Source organism: Beta vulgaris, chromosome 9 (assembly GCF_026745355.1).
Source record: "Beta vulgaris subsp. vulgaris cultivar EL10 chromosome 9, EL10.2, whole genome shotgun sequence".
In the NCBI taxonomy this organism is placed as follows: domain Eukaryota; kingdom Viridiplantae; phylum Streptophyta; class Magnoliopsida; order Caryophyllales; family Amaranthaceae; genus Beta; species Beta vulgaris.
Window position 1 is genome coordinate 4,070,841 of NC_079210.1, and position 17,478 is coordinate 4,088,318.

The following is a 17,478-nucleotide window of genomic DNA, read 5'->3' on the forward strand; positions in this document are numbered from 1 at the left end:
TTGAGAAATGAGAGAAAAAAGGGATCAAAGTTTTGAGGATTCAGGTATAGTGGGTGACTGAGTGGTGAATGGTGACTACTAAGTTCACTGCATACCACCTTTATAATAGTGACTTGGTGAGTTAGTGACAACGTAAAGTGAACCATGCCATTGGGGAACATAACAAATTTAAGTGAGCCATCATAATTAATAATACATAGAAGTACAAACAAGTGTTAATTACAGGACAAAAGTCTCTGAACATGGGAACATTAAATAATAAGGGTAAGAGATTACTCAAGAGTAATGCCACATTTGGTCCAACGTTAATATGGGAATCAAATCAAAGCATATTTCTTGAATCAAGATCCTCTAATTTTTTTAAAATGCAAGAGGTATACATTTCAGTTATAGATGCAGACTAGTCGGTAGTCACAATAGCTATAAAATATTAAACCCAGTACAGAGTTAATGGAAACAATAAATACTAAGACTCCTCAAAAGGAGATTATACATGATAAAATACTAATGGTTAGTCATATACGGATCGATTATCAAGGAGGCCTTATGCAATAGTGACAATAGTAGGTGTTTTATATTTTAAAATTTTAATTTTATGTTATAAAATAAAAGAATAGTCCCACCGTAACATCATATCTCTACACTAAAAACAGTGCATATACGATAAATGAGCCCAACACCAACAATGAAAAATAATTTATATAATAACTAAACAACTATTAATATAAAAAAAGATCTCGTAAACGGACAGCTCAGGGGCGTTTGATAAACACTAAATATATTTCTTGAAATGGTATAAATTTTGGAATATGTTCCAAAATCACGCGTCAATCGGTATAATTAGTATTTAGATTCATTTAATATTTCCATTTTTAATTATCTTATCTAACGCCCCGGGATGCTTGTTAACTTTTGCGTTAAAAAATACTCCTTCCGTCCCTTAATAATAGAGTGCCCATTTCTTTTGGGAACAAGTATTAAAAAAAAAATCATGTGTCGGACCTTAGTGGTATTAAATTATAATTAAATATCCCATAAAAAAATCATAATTAAATATAGAAGTAGGTAATTTTTATGAATTGTTTATTAAGGAGAGCGAATGTGGGTAATGTCCGACATTCGGGTATAGGTTGTGCAAGGAGGATGCAAGTGCCTAATGTCAATATGCAGCATAATGTAGGTGTTAAATAGCTCGATACGTAGCCAATAATTTACATTTTTCAACTTTTAATCTTAAACTTTCTCCTCTCTGGACTTGTATAGGTGATGATTGGAGCTGTCGAAAAATCCTTCTCTTCAGCTGCTCGTTGGTGGCATTGAGGTGTGTCACTAAATTTCTTCTCCCTATTGTTGTGCAGTATGTGATTTCCATTTAATGAACTTCGACATTCATTGTGTTGGCTTTGAATTCTATACTTTTCTTTTTTGTCTTGAAGAGCGTCACCTTGGGCGATGAAGAAGCAAGGCGAAGAGAAGTGCAGAAGACAGTTCTTGAGAGAAAATGGTTCTCCCACATTTACATGTGCTGTTGAAATGATATCTAGAACTGAATGTCGTGTCCATCACAGATTAGATGCTACTGTGGATGCAATACTTTCAGGTATAGTACATTCTTTCTAAACCAGTTTGACATCAAAGTAGATGCTGGAGGTGCCTTTTTATATTTTATTTATGTAACAGGAAAATCTCCTTTGTTTGAAATCCGTCACATGGATCCTGAGGTGAAAAGCTCAGATGATTTGGCGAAGATCTCACAAAAGCAGCAGAAGGAAGACACTGATTTCGTTAAGCTTGCTAACAGAAGTACTACTGGAACAGAGTCCGAGGATGACTTATGATACCAGTAAAAGATGTCAACAAAATCAGTGCAGTCGATTCCCTACTTCCTGCATATATCCTTCAGAAGCTTCATTCAGCCTTTTTGTTCAATCAGCAACAGGATAAAATTTGATACATGATTTCAGGTTAAGTCAGACATCCAGCATATGCATGTAAATCTATAGCATGATGAGACAGAATCACAGAAATAATTAGTCAGCCGTCACTACTAAATCGAGAAATTCCAAAGCATATCTCACCCACGGGGTACAAATTCATGCAGGCCGGACCAGTACAAAATCTGCAGAAAAGAGAAAGATACTACAGTGAGTTTTCAGTAATAAACTAATAACCCAGAAGAAAAGGGAAAAGTTCAGGATATAATGTCTTTACTTCAGTGACGAAGTTTTCAGCAGCACTCTTAGCTAGCGGGGAAGTCATTCGACTAAGATAAGTGATTGGACAAAGCAAGCCGGTTGATCTCACCATGTTTAACAACCTCTTCTGGGAAAACGCAGTCAGGGCTATTAATGTTCCCTGTAGATCATAGACTGCTTTAAAAAGAATCCTGAGCTTTATATGGAAAATGGGGGAAAAAAGAATAGTGCAATAACCATAATTGCTTAAGAATACTTGATGGTACCACCTATACCAACAAGGTGCACCTTCTTAAGCGTGCTCGCAGGGTTTGCACAAGTGAAGACAAAATGCGCTAGAAGGTGGTTTGTGGCGTCAGTTTATGGTCCTAGATGAGCATTTGATAACAACTTGCAGATTACAAGGGGTTAGGGTGTTACAGATAGTGATTAACAGTACAATGTAGTAAAATTCACCTGTGATGGCTGTGAATGCCCGACATAATGCAGCTTCTGCTCACCAGATTAATCATATACATATTGGTAGAAGATCATATGCCATAAGCTCATCCCATGACCAATCCCAATATGCCTACAAAATGATTGAAGTATTAAGGGAGGAAAAAAAGCGACCTATGAAATCACGAAGGAAGATAGATTGTGAGATTGTGAGATTTTGTGAATAGCAAAGAGAGAGAACCGAGTGATTAGAGCTTAATGTGATATGGCCGAGGCTATATGTGGTGTCACGAGAGTTGACGATCCAAACATCAAAACCATTTTCTGCTAAAATGAATGCCAAGGATTGATCTGGAGGGTTAAGCAGCCATGTAACTCCATCATACATCCGGATCAAAAAGATGATTTAGTAAAAACTATCCAATTGATACCACAAGTGAAAGATAAGCTGATCATGCTCCCTTTTGGGCTCTGCCCAAACCCCAAACCTGTAAACTTTAGGCTAGGCCGAGAAGCCAAATAGCCTAAAGCTGCGTTTACCAGGCCAGTTCAAAGCCCAAAGATGTTTGAAACTCTAAATAATCAGGACAAAATGTTGGTTAAGATGATTCTGGATATTTAGTTTCTTTAGGCTTTTGGTCAGTTTCAGTATTGAGTGAAGTTAAATTGTACTAAGAAGAGAGTGACATAAAGTTTACGCCCTCAGGAAAGTACACCTACAACCTATATTGGCAGTCATGTACTACAATCAGCTCCTCCGAGTTTCTGCACCAGAGGATAGGCTGTTCCACCCACAAATAAGTTGACTACTCCCGTAATCTAATTAAAATCCATTTCCGGCTCTACTCTTACCAGTTTTTACTGATTTAAGAATCTTTATTGTTCCATTGTAATCTATAATCTTTAAGCTCATATAAGAACTTTTTTACACAAGAAGCTCTATTTCAGGATTGATGATACAAACACACTGTTTTTTTTATTTGTCTCAAAAGGTTAAAGGGGATTTCATGAATGAGGTGAACCATGAATGCACATGAAGGCTCTGACAAGTGAGACATAGAAAAAAAAACACGCATTAGGCCGTAATCACAGAATTAAGTAGCTTGTATCGGATGTATGGAATGGATCGTGGCTAACTTGGTGTGCAATTTTTCAAAAAAAAAAATCAGATACAAGGGGATTTGACGTCATATTTGAAACTTATAATTTGAGAAGTATTCTTCATCATAATATATGAAACAACTCCTATACATCCAAACTTAAATGCACCCAATTATTCTCCCTTCTTGAATCATATATGACGTAATCAATACAGACTTACAATATAAGTAATGTGTCAAAAGTAGTAATACCATATCAATAGACATTCAGCAGCAGATATAGAATAAAGCTTGAGAATTCACAAGGAAAAAAATCCAAACAATTAAGCCATAAAATTGAAAATTATACACAATAACAGAAGCTCAAACCCGAAATAAATTTGACATACACAACAAAGGTAAAAAAGATGATATTGTATTGAATTTAATTCAAGGATAAAATAGTCTGGATCTTTTTTTCTTCACTTTCAATTTTAATGTGTGGGAATGAGATTAACAAGGTGTTATCACTTACGAGAGACAAGGGAGTGTAACCAACAAACTCTACTCTCCAATTATGTAGAGTTATGGCATCTGCTGCTTTACAAGTTATAGATTTATGGCTATCAAAATGGAGTATATTGAATCTAACTAGTACACCATAACATAACTAGGTACTGCAAATTGATACTATAAAAATGAAGAGCTAAAAAACAACCTAGCACAACCAATTGGTCATCAATATATACCGCAAAAACAATCTATATCTGAGATGAACCACATACCAATATCTGAGTCGAGTATCACATATGGGTACTTGAGGTAAAATTAAGAGGAGGAATAACATGGATGAGCTTGAAATGAGACCAGCTTTCTCATGATCAATTAAGCCTTTATGAGCTCTGAACCTGAAAAGGTGCAAAGACAAACAGCACATCTTGCACAAAGTGTCTAGATTTCAAATTCTCCGGAGACAAATAAGGAAAAAAAAAAATTGTACATCGTTGCTGAATGAGGTACTTGATGTTGCTGTAAATTTGACCAATCTTAGAGTATTAAGCAGAATCAGACTACATATGAGTCAGACCTCACACACAAAAACAGCAGCTATGCTGCAAATTTGGATGGGAAATTTTTTTACATGCAAATAAAAGCTATTACTTTTTATCATTCAGTTCAGTAGTTTATACTCAAAGATTGACAAAGAGCAGATCTGAAGTGAACTATGCACAAAAAATATCAAGAACTTAATATGTAATAATAATCAGAATTGTGCTTAAATGAAAGCGAGGTTGCCATCCCATAAAAGTTGAGAAGATACAAATTAGATACACATTAAATTACAATTGATGAGGATTACAATGAAAATAGAAGAGTTAATCAGGATATTTATTTTCTTACAGTTTTCAAATCACTAAAATCTCAGGGATGTGTTTGACGTAGGACCAATCCTCGCCAGTGGTATTCTGGTATCTCTCATGGAGGCGTTCTGAACAGTTAAAGATTTTAAGATTCCTGAGAGAGGTGAGTTTGGACATCCAAGATGGCAAGGAATTCAGTTCTTTGCAACTCTGAATCGTGAATTCTTTGAGAGCAGTAAGGTGCTGTATCCAATTAGGAAGATCCATCAGTTGTGGAAGATTTACCAATGACAAGAAGTGGAGGGAGTTGCGAAATGATGGCCATGGCATGCTAATGCTGTCACCATCTTCTTTCTCTTTTCTTCTGATAGCTTCAGATTAGGGCATCCGTCTATCCTTAAACTCTCCAAGGAAGTGAGATGCTCTAATCCTCCACATACACTCTTTAGATTGTCACAATGACCTATTTTCAAGTAACATAAGGAAGACGAGCAGCTACGCAGCACTTGCTCAACTTCTCCCAAACTCTCCAACTTGTTGTCCCACAATATTGACATAGTTTTGACCTTCTGAAAGGACTCCAAGGGGAGTGATTTCAGCCATGTCATGTTGTCTGTTGAAACATCTCTTAATTTGGGAATGAGATCCAATACGAAAGGTGAAGATGAGGTAGTAGGAGAGGGTAAATCCCTTTGCTTATCCATCTTTAGTATTCTCAATCTTTCGTTGAAACCTATAAGAGATAAAGTTTCCAAACCGGGACATGACGGAATAGATTTAAGCTCCTGGCATTCATAGATGTACCATGACTTTAATCTTGAAAGACACAGTAATTGCGATGATTCCATCTCCATGTTGCTGCTACACGTAAGCTGACGACCATCTGCTACCCATCCTTTCAGTTTTGGCAACCTACGAAGGGTAACCCGTTCAAGGGAGGGAAGGACTGACAAGCCTTCTGCATTTGGCAGTACAGCTCGGGCCAAATGGGATGCACTACAATTTTCAATTATGTACTCCAAATTAGGCAAGTTGTCAAGTTCAAGGACTTTGAGATGACGCATGTTTCCAAGACATGCTAGGTGCTTCAACTCCCGGCACTCACAAAGTTTTAGGTCAACAAGATTTTGCAGAGACTTTGCCCAACTTGGCATTCTGACACCATGGTATTTCTGCAATTGTAATATCTTGAGATTACAATGCGGCTGCATGTCTTCCATTAATGCTTCTTCATTATCTATTAGCCTTCTGTCAACCTCTGACACACTAAAAGAAAAACAAATACCCTTAAGATGTTCCTTGTCCTTCATGTATCCTCCTTCCCTTTTAATATCTACCTTAGCATTTTTGGGGAGTTGGATACAGATGCCTAGTTCACCTTTCAGCTTCTTGAGAGCTTTTAAGTCTTCCAGATGATCAAACCACTGCTTACAATTTGAACTAGCTTCACGCAACACAAACACTGGTAGGCTATGAAGGTTGGTTAACTTACCCAACCCAGTAGGCATATAATTCAGATTACATCCCTCAATATCTAGAACCCTAAGCTTAACCAGTTTGCTTATATCTTTTGGCAGCTCTTTCAATTTCATACAGCAAGTCAAGTTTAATGTCTCCAGATTATACAGTTTCTTAATTGAAGTGGGAAGCACTTCTAATTTTTCATTCCATGAGAGATCTAAATACCTTAAATGTAGCAGTTCACCTATTCTGCTTGGCAAGATTTCAATGTTTGACCAACTCAGGTCCAATACCCTCATGCACGTGAAATTCGCTAGTAATTCCTCCAAATAGAGCTGGTCCATCATGGGCCGGTTGAGCTTATTCAATTCTGCCTGGACATATGAACGAATACGGGTCTTAGTGAAAATATTTCTTTTATTACCTCTCTCAAGGACTAGATGCCGAGCTTTTTTGTGCAAGTTTTCGTTGATACAATCACTTTTACAAATCTCCTTTCCTGCTACCTTCTGAGCAATATCGTGCATCAAATCATGTATCTTACATGTTCTAAGCTCACCTAATTCATCTTTATATACGTCTTGAAAAAAGCATCGACGCAACAAAATAGAAAAATACTCCTCCGCAACAACTTCTTTGCTGCTTTGATGTTCATCTGATAAAACAATGTAGCCTTGTGCCAACCACATGTTAATCAACATTTCCTTCTCAATCTCAAAATCTTTAGAAAACAAAGCACAAAAACTGAAGCAACTCTGTAGAGGGGACTCTAGATTATTGTAGCTTAGCTTCAATATAGGCATTATGTCATCTTGGCATTTTCTTATGTTGGCTAACCCTATCGCCTGAACGGATAGCCACTTACTCTTCTCTTGACCATACAGAAGACTCCCTATTACTCTGAGAGCGAGAGGGACTCCAGCACACCCTTTAACAATCTCTTGCCCTATTTTAACCAACTCATCATCATGATGACCTGATTGTTCCGATCCAAAGGCTACTTTTTTAAACAAATGCCAAGAATTCTCATTTGACAGTCCTTGCAGCTTATGCGAAAAACCATCTCCTATAATTCTTGCAGTCTCCTGTGAACGTGTAGTTACTAAAACCCAACTCTGCATTTGAGCTCCTAACAAGAACTGGACCAAATTAAGCCAGTGATTGCGGTTCTCGGTCCATACATCATCTAAAACAAGCAAGCATTTGTTGCTCGCTAGTTTCTCTCGAATCTGGCTTTGCACCCATTCCTTGGTGGATCCATCAGGCTGGTGACCAGTAATCGAAGCTAGAATCTTACGAAGAATCCCTTCGACATCTAACTGCTTCTGATCATGATCAGATACACAAGTCCACAGCCTCAATGGAAAGGCACTTAAGACCCTTGCATCATTAAACACAAGCTGAGCAAGAGCAGTTTTCCCCAACCCTCCTACGCCGACAACAGAAAGGAAAGAAACATTGCGTTCAACATTATTACTATCTAGCAAGACACCTACAATCTCGTCTACATCATCCTCCCTCCCAATAATATCATCCTCATAAACATAAGAGCAAGTATCCTCCCTTCTCTTCTTCATAGGTTGAGAGTCAAGACTTAAGAAGCCAAACTTAGTATGATTACTGGCAATAGCATCAATCTCCTCCCTAATCTTCTGAACCTCTTGAGACATATTGTATGCAAAACTAAAAGGATTATGACGAGAAAAGAAGCGACGAACCTTCTTAGAGGCTTTACCACCCTCCATGACATGCCTCTGCTTTTGCTCAGTGAGAGTGACGAACTTATCGAATAGATCATCAGCATTGTAGATAGCATCCTTGAGTTCTTCAATCCACAACTGTGCTTCATTGGAGAGCTCTAGCTTGGTCTCTGCATCAAGAAGAACAGCCTTGACAGTGGAAACTGTACGTTGTAGGTCAGCAAGTTGAGATTCGTAACCAAAGTAGGAGCATATTTCTTTAAGTTCTGAACATGATGTAAATAGAGTCTGGACAACAGACATAGCTGATCCAATGTCCATTTTTGAGACAAAGTTGAGAAATGAGAGAAAAAAGAGATCAAAGTTTTGAGGATTCAGGTATAGTGGGTGAGTGAGTGGTGAATGGTGACTACTAAGTTCACTGCACACCACCTTTATAATAGTGATTTAGTGACAACGTAAAGTGAACATAACAAATTAAAGTGAGGCATCATAATTAATAATACATAGAAGTACAAAAGTGTTTATTACAGGACAAAAATCTCTAAACATGGGAACATTAAATAATAAGGGCAAGAGATTGCTCAAGAGTAATGCCACATTTGGTCCAACGTGAATATAGGAATCAAATTAAAGCATATTTCTTGAATCAAGGTCACAACTCAGTTTTAGAGGCAGACTAGTCGGTAGTCACAACTCACAATAGCTATAAAATATTAAACCTAGTACAGAGTTAATGGGAAAAAAAATATTAACACTCCTAAAAAGGAGATTATACATGATAAAATACTAATGGTTAGTCATATACGGATCGATTATGAAGGAGGCCTTATGCAATAAAGAAGAGGAAGATGAGTACACCTTATTTGTATATTGAGTAAACATAAAGTAGATGTTGCTTCCCTTAAATATCAAAGGAACAAAACAAGCATAATCAATTTCAGATTTCCAAGAACAACAATATGTGAAATCGGACAAATACCAGAATGTGAAACACCACCACCGACACCAAAACACTGCCGAACACCGCAGCCACCGGAGAAACGAAGCACAAAAAGTCGGAAAACAGAGGAGCGGTGACGCCGGAGGACGGTGGAACGCGGCAGAATGATCGCCGACGAAAATCAGCAAGAACAACCCGAGGAACAGGATGGACTGACCCGTGAAGTAAAAATTTTGGCCTTCAAGAAAGATGGAAATTTCAAATTTGACAACAAAAGTTCTCTTTAGAAAGTAAATTTCACCTTTTTATGTTTTACTATAGTTTAATATACAATAACCTAATAAAATATAATCCATGTACAATAAAAAAATTAAGAAATTGAATAGTATAGGATTTGATCTCGAGACCTCAAGTACATATACTAAAGTTTTAATCACTAGGCTAAGCCGCTAAGGGCCTGTTCTTTTCGGCATAAAACAGCTGAACTGAACTGAACTGAACTGAACTAAACTAAATTGAATTGAACTGAACTGGAATGAATAGTGATATGTGAGAGTAGAAGTATTGTCAAGAGCTGAACTGAACTGATCTGAACTGAAGTGAACTGAAAATAAGCTGGAGAGAACAGGCCCTAAGTCGTATTTAGTGTTATTATCATAAAGTATTATATTAATAAATGAAATTTTTTTCTTACCCGGGACATAGTCCGGGCCTAATAACTAGTTATCTTTTAATAAAACCTGCTTAAAATTTAGGCTATTACATACTTGCCGCTTCTTTAACTACATGGCCGAGAACATAAGCTTATACTTTCAAGGCGGCTAGGAACCAAAGATGTGTTGAGCACCTGATACGATTAAGGTTCCCGAATGAGTGTTGATACAACCTAAATGATTTGTATTATTGTCTATTATTTTATTAAATATTTGTATTATTGTCAATTATTTTATTATTCATATTACTATTAGCTGATTATGTTATTATTAATTTTTTTGAATTAAAGTAGCACAATGTATAGTACGTATTATACTTGTATTATTGTCTATTATTTTATTATTCATATTACTATTAACAAGATATTAGATATATTAGTGGTGAAAGTTTAGATAGGCAAGTATATAAATAGTATATTTTTTTTGTTAAATTGTTTATCGTAAGAGATAATTAATAATAAAATTTTTTTTTAAAGGGTAAATTTTAATAATTATTATTTCATAATAAATTTTGAGGGGTAGTACGTTAGGGGTAATATTTATGTTATAACTCATCAATAATTTTGTCTAATAAGGTCAAATAAGTTCCAGTTAGGTCCAATAAGGTGTAATAAGTTTCAATCAAGTTTAATAAGTTGTAATAAGTTTCAATCAGGTCCAATAAGGTCTAATAAGTTCCAATCAGATCAATAAGTTTCAACCAGGTCCAATAAGTTCCAATAAGGTTCAATCAGGTCCAATAAGTTGAATCAGGTCCAATCAGGTCTAATAAGTTTAGTTCATGTCCAATAAGTTCAGTTCAGTTCAGATAAGTTCAGGTCCAATAAGGTGAAAAGAATGCACCCTAAAGAAACATGATACTATACAAGATGCTTACATTATTATCATATAGTTTATTATTGTTGGTGCAAATTCAGTTGGTTGACTTTGCAAACAAGTCAATGCACACCCAATAGTTAGATACTGAGCGCCACATGAGTCTTGGTCCTCGGGGGTTATCGGGGTTTTTTTTTTTTTGAGTAGAAACCTGGGACCTTATATTAAATCAATGTCCACCAAAGTAGTGATACTTTGGGGAAAGTTATCCAGCCATACAATCTCAGAATTACGGGAACAATCCCAACGAGCTAACAAATGGGCCACAACATTACCTGCTCGTTTAACATGCAAAAAAGAAAAAGCAACAAAATTCTGAATAAACCTACGAATGTCATAAAAAACTCTAAAAAGAGGAGCCATCCCATCCACATTATTCTTCACAGCCTGCACCACAACCAAAGCATCACCTTCAAAGATGACATGGTCATATCCAAGTCGCAACGTCACCTCCACAACAAAACGCGCAGCCATAGCCTCGGCAAGCGTTGCATCCCACCTTGCCCCAACTCGCTTGGTAGCCGCAAATTTCACCACGCCAGAACTGTCTCGCATCACAGCCCCCATTCCAATCTCGCCATTATCACTCAGATGAGCATCGAAGTTCACTTTCAACCACCCAGCAGCAGGGGAGTCCAGTTCGTCGGGCTTGGGACCCCACTCGGCATTTGTCGAAACACCTTCCCAGCATAATCGCCATACTCCCGCACCATTTTAACAAAGTTACTTGCCACCTCTACTCCACCCAAAGTTTGAGAGTCAAAGATGAACGTATTACGACAAAACCAAATAGCCCACATTAATGCACACACCACACTCAGTTCATCCCTCGACACCTTATTAACAAGCCATTCAAAACTTCCATCAAAAAAGGAACGAGGCACCTCAGCAATAAACGCCGAGAATGCGCTAACCTGCCATATGGCCCTTGCCTGGGTGCAATCGAAGATGGCATGACAGATGGTTTCTTGATGTTCCCCACATATAGGACAATTAGGAGAGTCACGTATATGACGATGAAAAAGCCTTTCTTGAACACCCAGACTACCTTTACAAGCTCGCCATATAAAGTGGACCATTTTGGGTGGCCCCGGAATACTCCACACCCTCCTCCATACCTCGAGCTCTCGCTCACCGTGATGCAGCTGCCACATCCGGATGTGACCAAGGCGAGCTAGCCAGTAGCAAGACTTAACGGAAAACATGCCGTTTTATGTAGGCCACCAATACAAATGATCATCAGGCCAAAACCGGGAAAGGGGAATTTTAAGAACCATATCCCACTCCTCTTCCACAAAAGTTTGATGTACAAGCTCCACATTCCACCCTCCCCCCTCATAGTCCATCAATGCGCTCACTCGCATTTCCTTATCGCTATCTAAGCGTGGGGTAGGCGTGAGATGCGCCCCCTCACCCATTAGCCATGCGTCGTCCCACACTCGAATACTGTTGCCCGACCCTACACACCACTTCAGGCCCTCAAGCAAGAGAGATTTTGACCCCCATATACTTCTCCATGTGAAACTGAGATTGTAGCCCCTCCTCGCATCAATAAACTCCACTTTCTTGTAATATCGAGCCTTCAACAGTAAAGAAAGCAAAGAACAAGAATTGTTGCACAGCCGCCATGCTTGTTTTGCTAGTAGGGCTTGGTTAAAGCAATGTAGGTCTCTAAACCCAAGTCCACCCATCGATTTTGGCATACATAGGGCCTCCCATCTATGCCAATGCATCTTTCGCTCACCCTCTTTAGAACCCCACCAGAAACGAGCAATCAGTGAATGTATCTCATCAATGAGACCACTAGGTAAGCAAAATACACTCATCATGTAGGTTGGAATGGCTTGAACAACAGCTTTGATAAGCACTTCCTTCCTCGGGCGAGAAAGTAACTTCTCCTTCCAACCCTGCAACTTCTTCCAGATGCGCTCCTTAATACAGGCAAATGTCACTTTCTTTGATCTCCCAATAATCGTGGGAAGACCCAGATACTTCTCTTGCTTTTCCACTTCTTTAACCCCAAGAACATTCACAATATCATTTCTGACATCACTCCCCACATTCTTGCTGAATACAACTTCTGTTTTGCTTAGGTTAACTTGTTGTCCCGATGCTCTCTCGTATTTACTGATTATATCAGCCACCACAGAACATTCATGCACAGAAGCGTTAGTAAACAATATACTATCATCAGCAAAAAAGAGATGTGAGATCCTCGGGGCACTCCTGCAGATTTGTGCTCCATGTATTTTTTTTCTCATTCGCCGCCTTAGTAATAAGAGTAGAAAAAGCATCAGCACACAAAAGGAATAGATAGGGGGATATAGGGTCACCTTGACGAAGCCCACGTGAAGGAATCAGGGATCCTTGGACCACACCATTAATCTTAAAAGTGAACGACACACTTGATATGCAAGCCATAACACGAACAATCCATTCTGCACAAAACCCCATCCTTTCCATTACTTTCTCCAGAAAGCACCACTCTACCCGATCATATGCTTTACTCATATCTAGTTTCAACGCACACACCCCAGAATGAGTAACATCTTTGCGCTTCATTGCATGGAAAATCTCGAAAGCCACAAGTGCATTATCCGTTATCAGACGACGGGGGACAAAAGCACTCTGATTAGGAGAGATAATAGTCGGCAAAAAACATTTAAGTTTATTGGCTAGCGTTTTCGACAAGATCTTGTACAATACATTACACAAGCTTATCGGCCGAAAATCCTTCATGGAAAGTGGCGTGGCACACTTGGGAATCAAGACTATACACGTTTTGTTAATCGAGCTCAAATCAACATCACCATTCCACCACTGCACCATAAACGAGATAATATCTCTCCCCATAATGTGCCAAAATTTCTGAAAAAATAACGCATGAAGACCATCTACCCCAGGGGCCTTATTTGGGTGCATAGAAAAGAGCGCCAAGCGAATATCTTCCCCAGTCGGGGGAACCATCAACTCCACATTCATCGACTCAGTCACACTACACGGCAGTCCTTCCAGTGCTGCCTCCATCTCCGTAGGATTGCCCGAATTGAAAAGATTCTGAAAATAGTTAGACACAATCTCACTCATCTCATCTTTTCCTTTCTTCCAAACCCCATTCTCATCAAGCAGGCCCTTAATTGTGTTGCGCCGCTTCCTCTGGCTCACCTTGTGATGAAAATATTTTGTATTTTTATCTCCATCCCAAAGCTCATTCGCCCTTGCCCTAACAATGCCAGTAAGACTCCACAAGCTTATGTATCTCATCCAGGTTAGTAGACACCTCCTTACATTGCTCGAGAGTGGTAGCATCAGGAGATCTCTGCTGAAGCCTATTCAACAATTGCAGCGCCTCCTTTTTCCTTTTCTTTAAATTACCGAACGTAGCCACAGCCCAATCTGAGAGACGTCGAGAGACCAGGTCCAGCCGAGTGACCATATCCTCCCCAACTCCGTCACCCCACGCATCCTCCACAATCTTACCACATTCCTCCTTTGACAACCAAAGCGCCTCGAATTTAAACAACTTTTGACCCCTACAAAAAGCATCATTTACCCCCGTTTTCAGTAACAATGGTGCATGATCCGACCTATATCGTGGAAGATGAATAATCTCCCAGGAAGGGAAAAAATTACACCAGTCCTCATTTGCCAACATACGATCCAATCTCTCACGAATCAACGTAGAAGGAGAGTTGCCACGCTGCCACGTGAAAGGATACCCCTTATACCCCATATATTTCATTTCACCGGGGGGGGGGGGGGTTATCGGTTTTAATTTGATAAAATCTTGCTAACGTATTTGTTGTAATTTAATCAATGAAACTACAACGCCTAATTAATTCAGGCGAAAAACATTAATAGAACAAGCAGATGCGCAATAATTAATATATTAATTAGAGCCAATCATTCCCATTAAATCACAAAATTCTAGAACAACTTTTTATAATACACAAGGATAATCCAGGCTGGACAATTAAAGGGAAAACACAAAGATGATTACCTTCATGAGTTCCGGCTAAAACTGAAGATGAACAAACTTGTCACTTAGTACATGCTCTAGAACTAAGAATCTAAACTATAACCCCATAAGGGGGTTGGCTAGGCTAGGCTAAGGCTACGCTAGAAAGTAAGTAAATTGCACGTTGTTGTGTATTGATGTGTTTGATCCTTTCACTCGTATTTATATTCCAATATGATTTGTAGTAGATGTAGGCTCCATTTGCTCAACCTACCTTTTATGAAAGGTTGGGATATCATATATTTTATGACATATGTTGGAGACAACACTTCCACTGTAAAGGCCATGAAATAATGTATGAGCTTGATGGATGCATCATATAAGCACAAATACCATTTTTCTGCCATGGTATATTTTCGCTCTGCGCCATGCAGGATTCTACTTAGATAGAAAATGGCATGCCATGTCCCTTCTCGTTTTCTTGAGTAAGGAGACTACCAATGGAATCTTCACAGGCTGATAGATACAACCTAAATGATTTTCCATTTTGCCTTGGAGGGATTAATACAGGAGGACTTGCTAAATCTTGTTTGATTTTATCAAAAGCCTTTTGATGCTCCTCATTCCATTTGAAATCTGATTCATGTTTTAGTCTAGCTCAATAAAGGTGAACACTTTTTAGTTTTCCTAGCTAGATTGGCCATGAATCTTCTAACATAATTAACTTGTCCAAGGAATCTTTGCAGTTCCTTCTTATTGGAAGGTGGCTTAGCTACCAATACTGCTTTTGTCTTATTTTGGTCGATCAATTTCCATTCCGTATGGATGAGAAATTCTAAAAAGTTACTAGGCTTAACTCCAAATGCACACTTAAGTGGATTCATTTTTAGGTGATATTCTCTCATTCTCGTAAATGATTTAACCAAATGTTCCTTATGTCTTAGAAAATCATTTGACTTTACGAGTATGTCATCCACATAAACTTCAATAATCTTACCAATCGTATCTTTAAAAATTACGTCCATGGCTCGTTAGTATGTAGCACCAGCATTTTTTAAATAACCAAATGACATTGCTACGTATTCAAACAAACCTGGTGATTTTGGACATCTAAAAGTTGTTTTATTATAATCCTCTTGTGCAATCCTTAACTGGTGATATCCTGCGTACCATCCATAGAAGATATGTATTCATATCCTGAAGTTGCGTCTATTAGAAGATCAGCTACAGGCATAAGATACTGATTTTTAGGTGTTGCTTTATTTAAATTCCTAAAGTCGATGCAGATTCTTATCTTGTCATTTTTCTTAAATCCTGGGACTATATTAGAAATCCAGTCAACATATGTTTATCTCCTTTTGTATAGGTTATGTTAGTTCTGGCGCCAGTCTTTTAGGACTTTGGGCCACATGCTTATATCCTTCTTTGATAAGTAATTTATGTTATATTATTATCCTATCAATACCAGGCATTTCATGATGCTTCCAAGCAAAACAATCTTTAAATTCTTTTACAATTTCAATTATTTCATGTCTTTCTTCATTAGTGAGAAGCTTACTTATGTAAGTAACACGTGAATTCTCATTATCCCCTAAATTTATTTATTCTACTGGATCATGAACTTCCTGTTCAATATCCTCACTTTTTGCCCATACTTTTTTCATCATCTTCTTCTAGAGATTCAGATTCAACTAGGGTTGAGCAACATGTACAAGAATTTGTGAGAAAATCTTCTTGATATCTTCTAAAAACTAAATCTTTTCATAACTTGATCAACAATAAGGGTAAACTGATGTATTTAATCTTCTAAGATCAAACAACAATTGCGGAAGTTATGTAATTCAATCACAATGTTCGAACAAATTAAAGAAAAACCAAGAACAAGATAGTTCTTAGCTTATTTAATGTTAAAGGCAAAGCCACCACAATGAATAACCTAAGTGTTTTGATGCATGAAGGCAAGGCCACCAGCAATCAAGAGAATTGTGTAAACACACTCAAGTTTATGAAAAACTCACGAAATCTTATTAAAACACTCTATGAAAAATAAGCGAGAATAACTCAAGGAACATGATGGAGTGACGAAGTGACCCGTGAAGGAAAAATTTTGGCCTGCAAGGAAGATGGAAATTTGACAACAAAAATTTTCTTTACAATTAAAATGAGTTTCACCTTCATCAAAGATGTTTTACTATAGTTTACTCCCTCTGTCCCAAATGAAAATATAGCTCTCATTTCCCTTTTTTTACGCTAATTTATGCAAGTAAAATCTATGAGAAATAGTAAAGATTTTTTGTGTATTTAAATAAATGTTGTATGGAAAAAGATGATTTTAGGTGAGAGAATGGAGAATAATTGGTAAAATAGCATTAATTGTAACATTTTGGTTGAATAAACAACAAAATTCAAGAAGCAAATAAATGATGGGACACGGTTTTTCTAGACAAATTACGGACAAATGTGAAACTAAATATGGAAATGGAAACTATATTTTGGGACACCCAAAATGGAAATGTGAACTATATTTTGGAATGGAGGGAGTAGTATACAATTAATCTAATAAAATAAAATTATCCTTTAATAAAACCTGTTTAAAATTTGGGCTATTACAAACTCGCCGTTTTTTTTAACTATATGGCGGAGAATATAAATTTATATGCTTGCAAGGCGGCTAGGAACCACAGATGTATTGAGCACTTGATACGATTAAGGTTCCCAAATGAGTGTTGATACTCCAGCCGATGGCTCCTCCAC

General features: G+C 37.8%; 4 protein-coding genes across 9 annotated transcripts; 1 reads left to right on the forward strand and 3 right to left on the reverse strand.

The window, feature by feature from the left end:
• The first annotated feature begins 7 nt into the window (after positions 1 to 7).
• Positions 8 to 1,838, forward strand: LOC130590051 (uncharacterized). The gene is made up of 4 exons (XM_057391936.1): positions 8 to 44; positions 1,264 to 1,321; positions 1,437 to 1,600; positions 1,681 to 1,838. The coding sequence occupies exons 1-4, from the start codon at positions 8 to 10 to the stop codon at positions 1,836 to 1,838; spliced, it is 417 nt and encodes a 138-aa protein (XP_057247919.1).
• On the reverse strand, positions 1,031 to 9,448 carry LOC125493830 (putative disease resistance protein RGA1). Of its 6 annotated transcripts, none has more exons than XM_057391843.1 (5): positions 9,217 to 9,448; positions 4,498 to 8,404; positions 2,652 to 2,766; positions 2,212 to 2,355; positions 1,031 to 2,119 (listed from the first exon to the last, which is right to left on the reverse strand). In XM_057391843.1, the coding sequence occupies exon 2, from the start codon at positions 8,277 to 8,279 to the stop codon at positions 5,355 to 5,357; it is 2,925 nt and encodes a 974-aa protein (XP_057247826.1). In that variant the 5' UTR covers positions 8,280 to 8,404; positions 9,217 to 9,448; the 3' UTR covers positions 1,031 to 2,119; positions 2,212 to 2,355; positions 2,652 to 2,766; positions 4,498 to 5,354. The 6 variants fall into 6 exon arrangements, with proteins under 6 accessions (XP_057247826.1, XP_057247825.1, XP_057247824.1 ...); XM_057391842.1 differs by having other exon boundaries at positions 4,498 to 8,423; XM_057391841.1 differs by having other exon boundaries at positions 4,498 to 8,437.
• Positions 9,449 to 10,925: 1,477 nt separating this feature from the next.
• Positions 10,926 to 11,845, reverse strand: LOC125493829 (uncharacterized). The gene is made up of 2 exons (XM_048637354.1): positions 11,494 to 11,845; positions 10,926 to 11,446 (listed from the first exon to the last, which is right to left on the reverse strand). The coding sequence occupies exons 1-2, from the start codon at positions 11,843 to 11,845 to the stop codon at positions 10,926 to 10,928; spliced, it is 873 nt and encodes a 290-aa protein (XP_048493311.1).
• Positions 11,846 to 13,989: 2,144 nt separating this feature from the next.
• On the reverse strand, positions 13,990 to 14,499 carry LOC125493828 (uncharacterized). The gene has a single exon (XM_048637353.1). It carries the CDS (start codon positions 14,497 to 14,499, stop codon positions 13,990 to 13,992), a length of 510 nt encoding a protein of 169 aa, XP_048493310.1.
• Between the last annotated feature and the right edge of the window lie 2,979 nt (positions 14,500 to 17,478).

Excerpts from the sequence above, each read along its gene's own strand:
- LOC130590051 (XM_057391936.1), top strand. The coding sequence starts at position 8 with ATGAGAGAAAAAAGGGATCAAAGTTTTGAGGATTCAG. Across the intron at positions 45-1,263 it reads TCAAAGTTTTGAGGATTCAG|GTGATGATTGGAGCTGTCGA; the intron begins GTATAGTGGGTG and ends GGACTTGTATAG. Across the intron at positions 1,601-1,680 it reads TGTGGATGCAATACTTTCAG|GAAAATCTCCTTTGTTTGAA; the intron begins GTATAGTACATT and ends TTTATGTAACAG.
- LOC125493830 (XM_057391840.1), bottom strand. The coding sequence starts at position 8,555 with ATGGACATTGGATCAGCTATGTCTGTTGTCCAGACTCTATTTACATCA.
- LOC125493829 (XM_048637354.1), bottom strand. The coding sequence starts at position 11,845 with ATGGTCCACTTTATATGGCGAGCTTGTAAAGGTAGTCTGGGTGTTCAA. Across the intron at positions 11,447-11,493 it reads GGGTGGAGTAGAGGTGGCAA|GTGTTTCGACAAATGCCGAG; the intron begins GTAACTTTGTTA and ends TATGCTGGGAAG.
- LOC125493828 (XM_048637353.1), bottom strand. The coding sequence starts at position 14,499 with ATGGGGTATAAGGGGTATCCTTTCACGTGGCAGCGTGGCAACTCTCCT.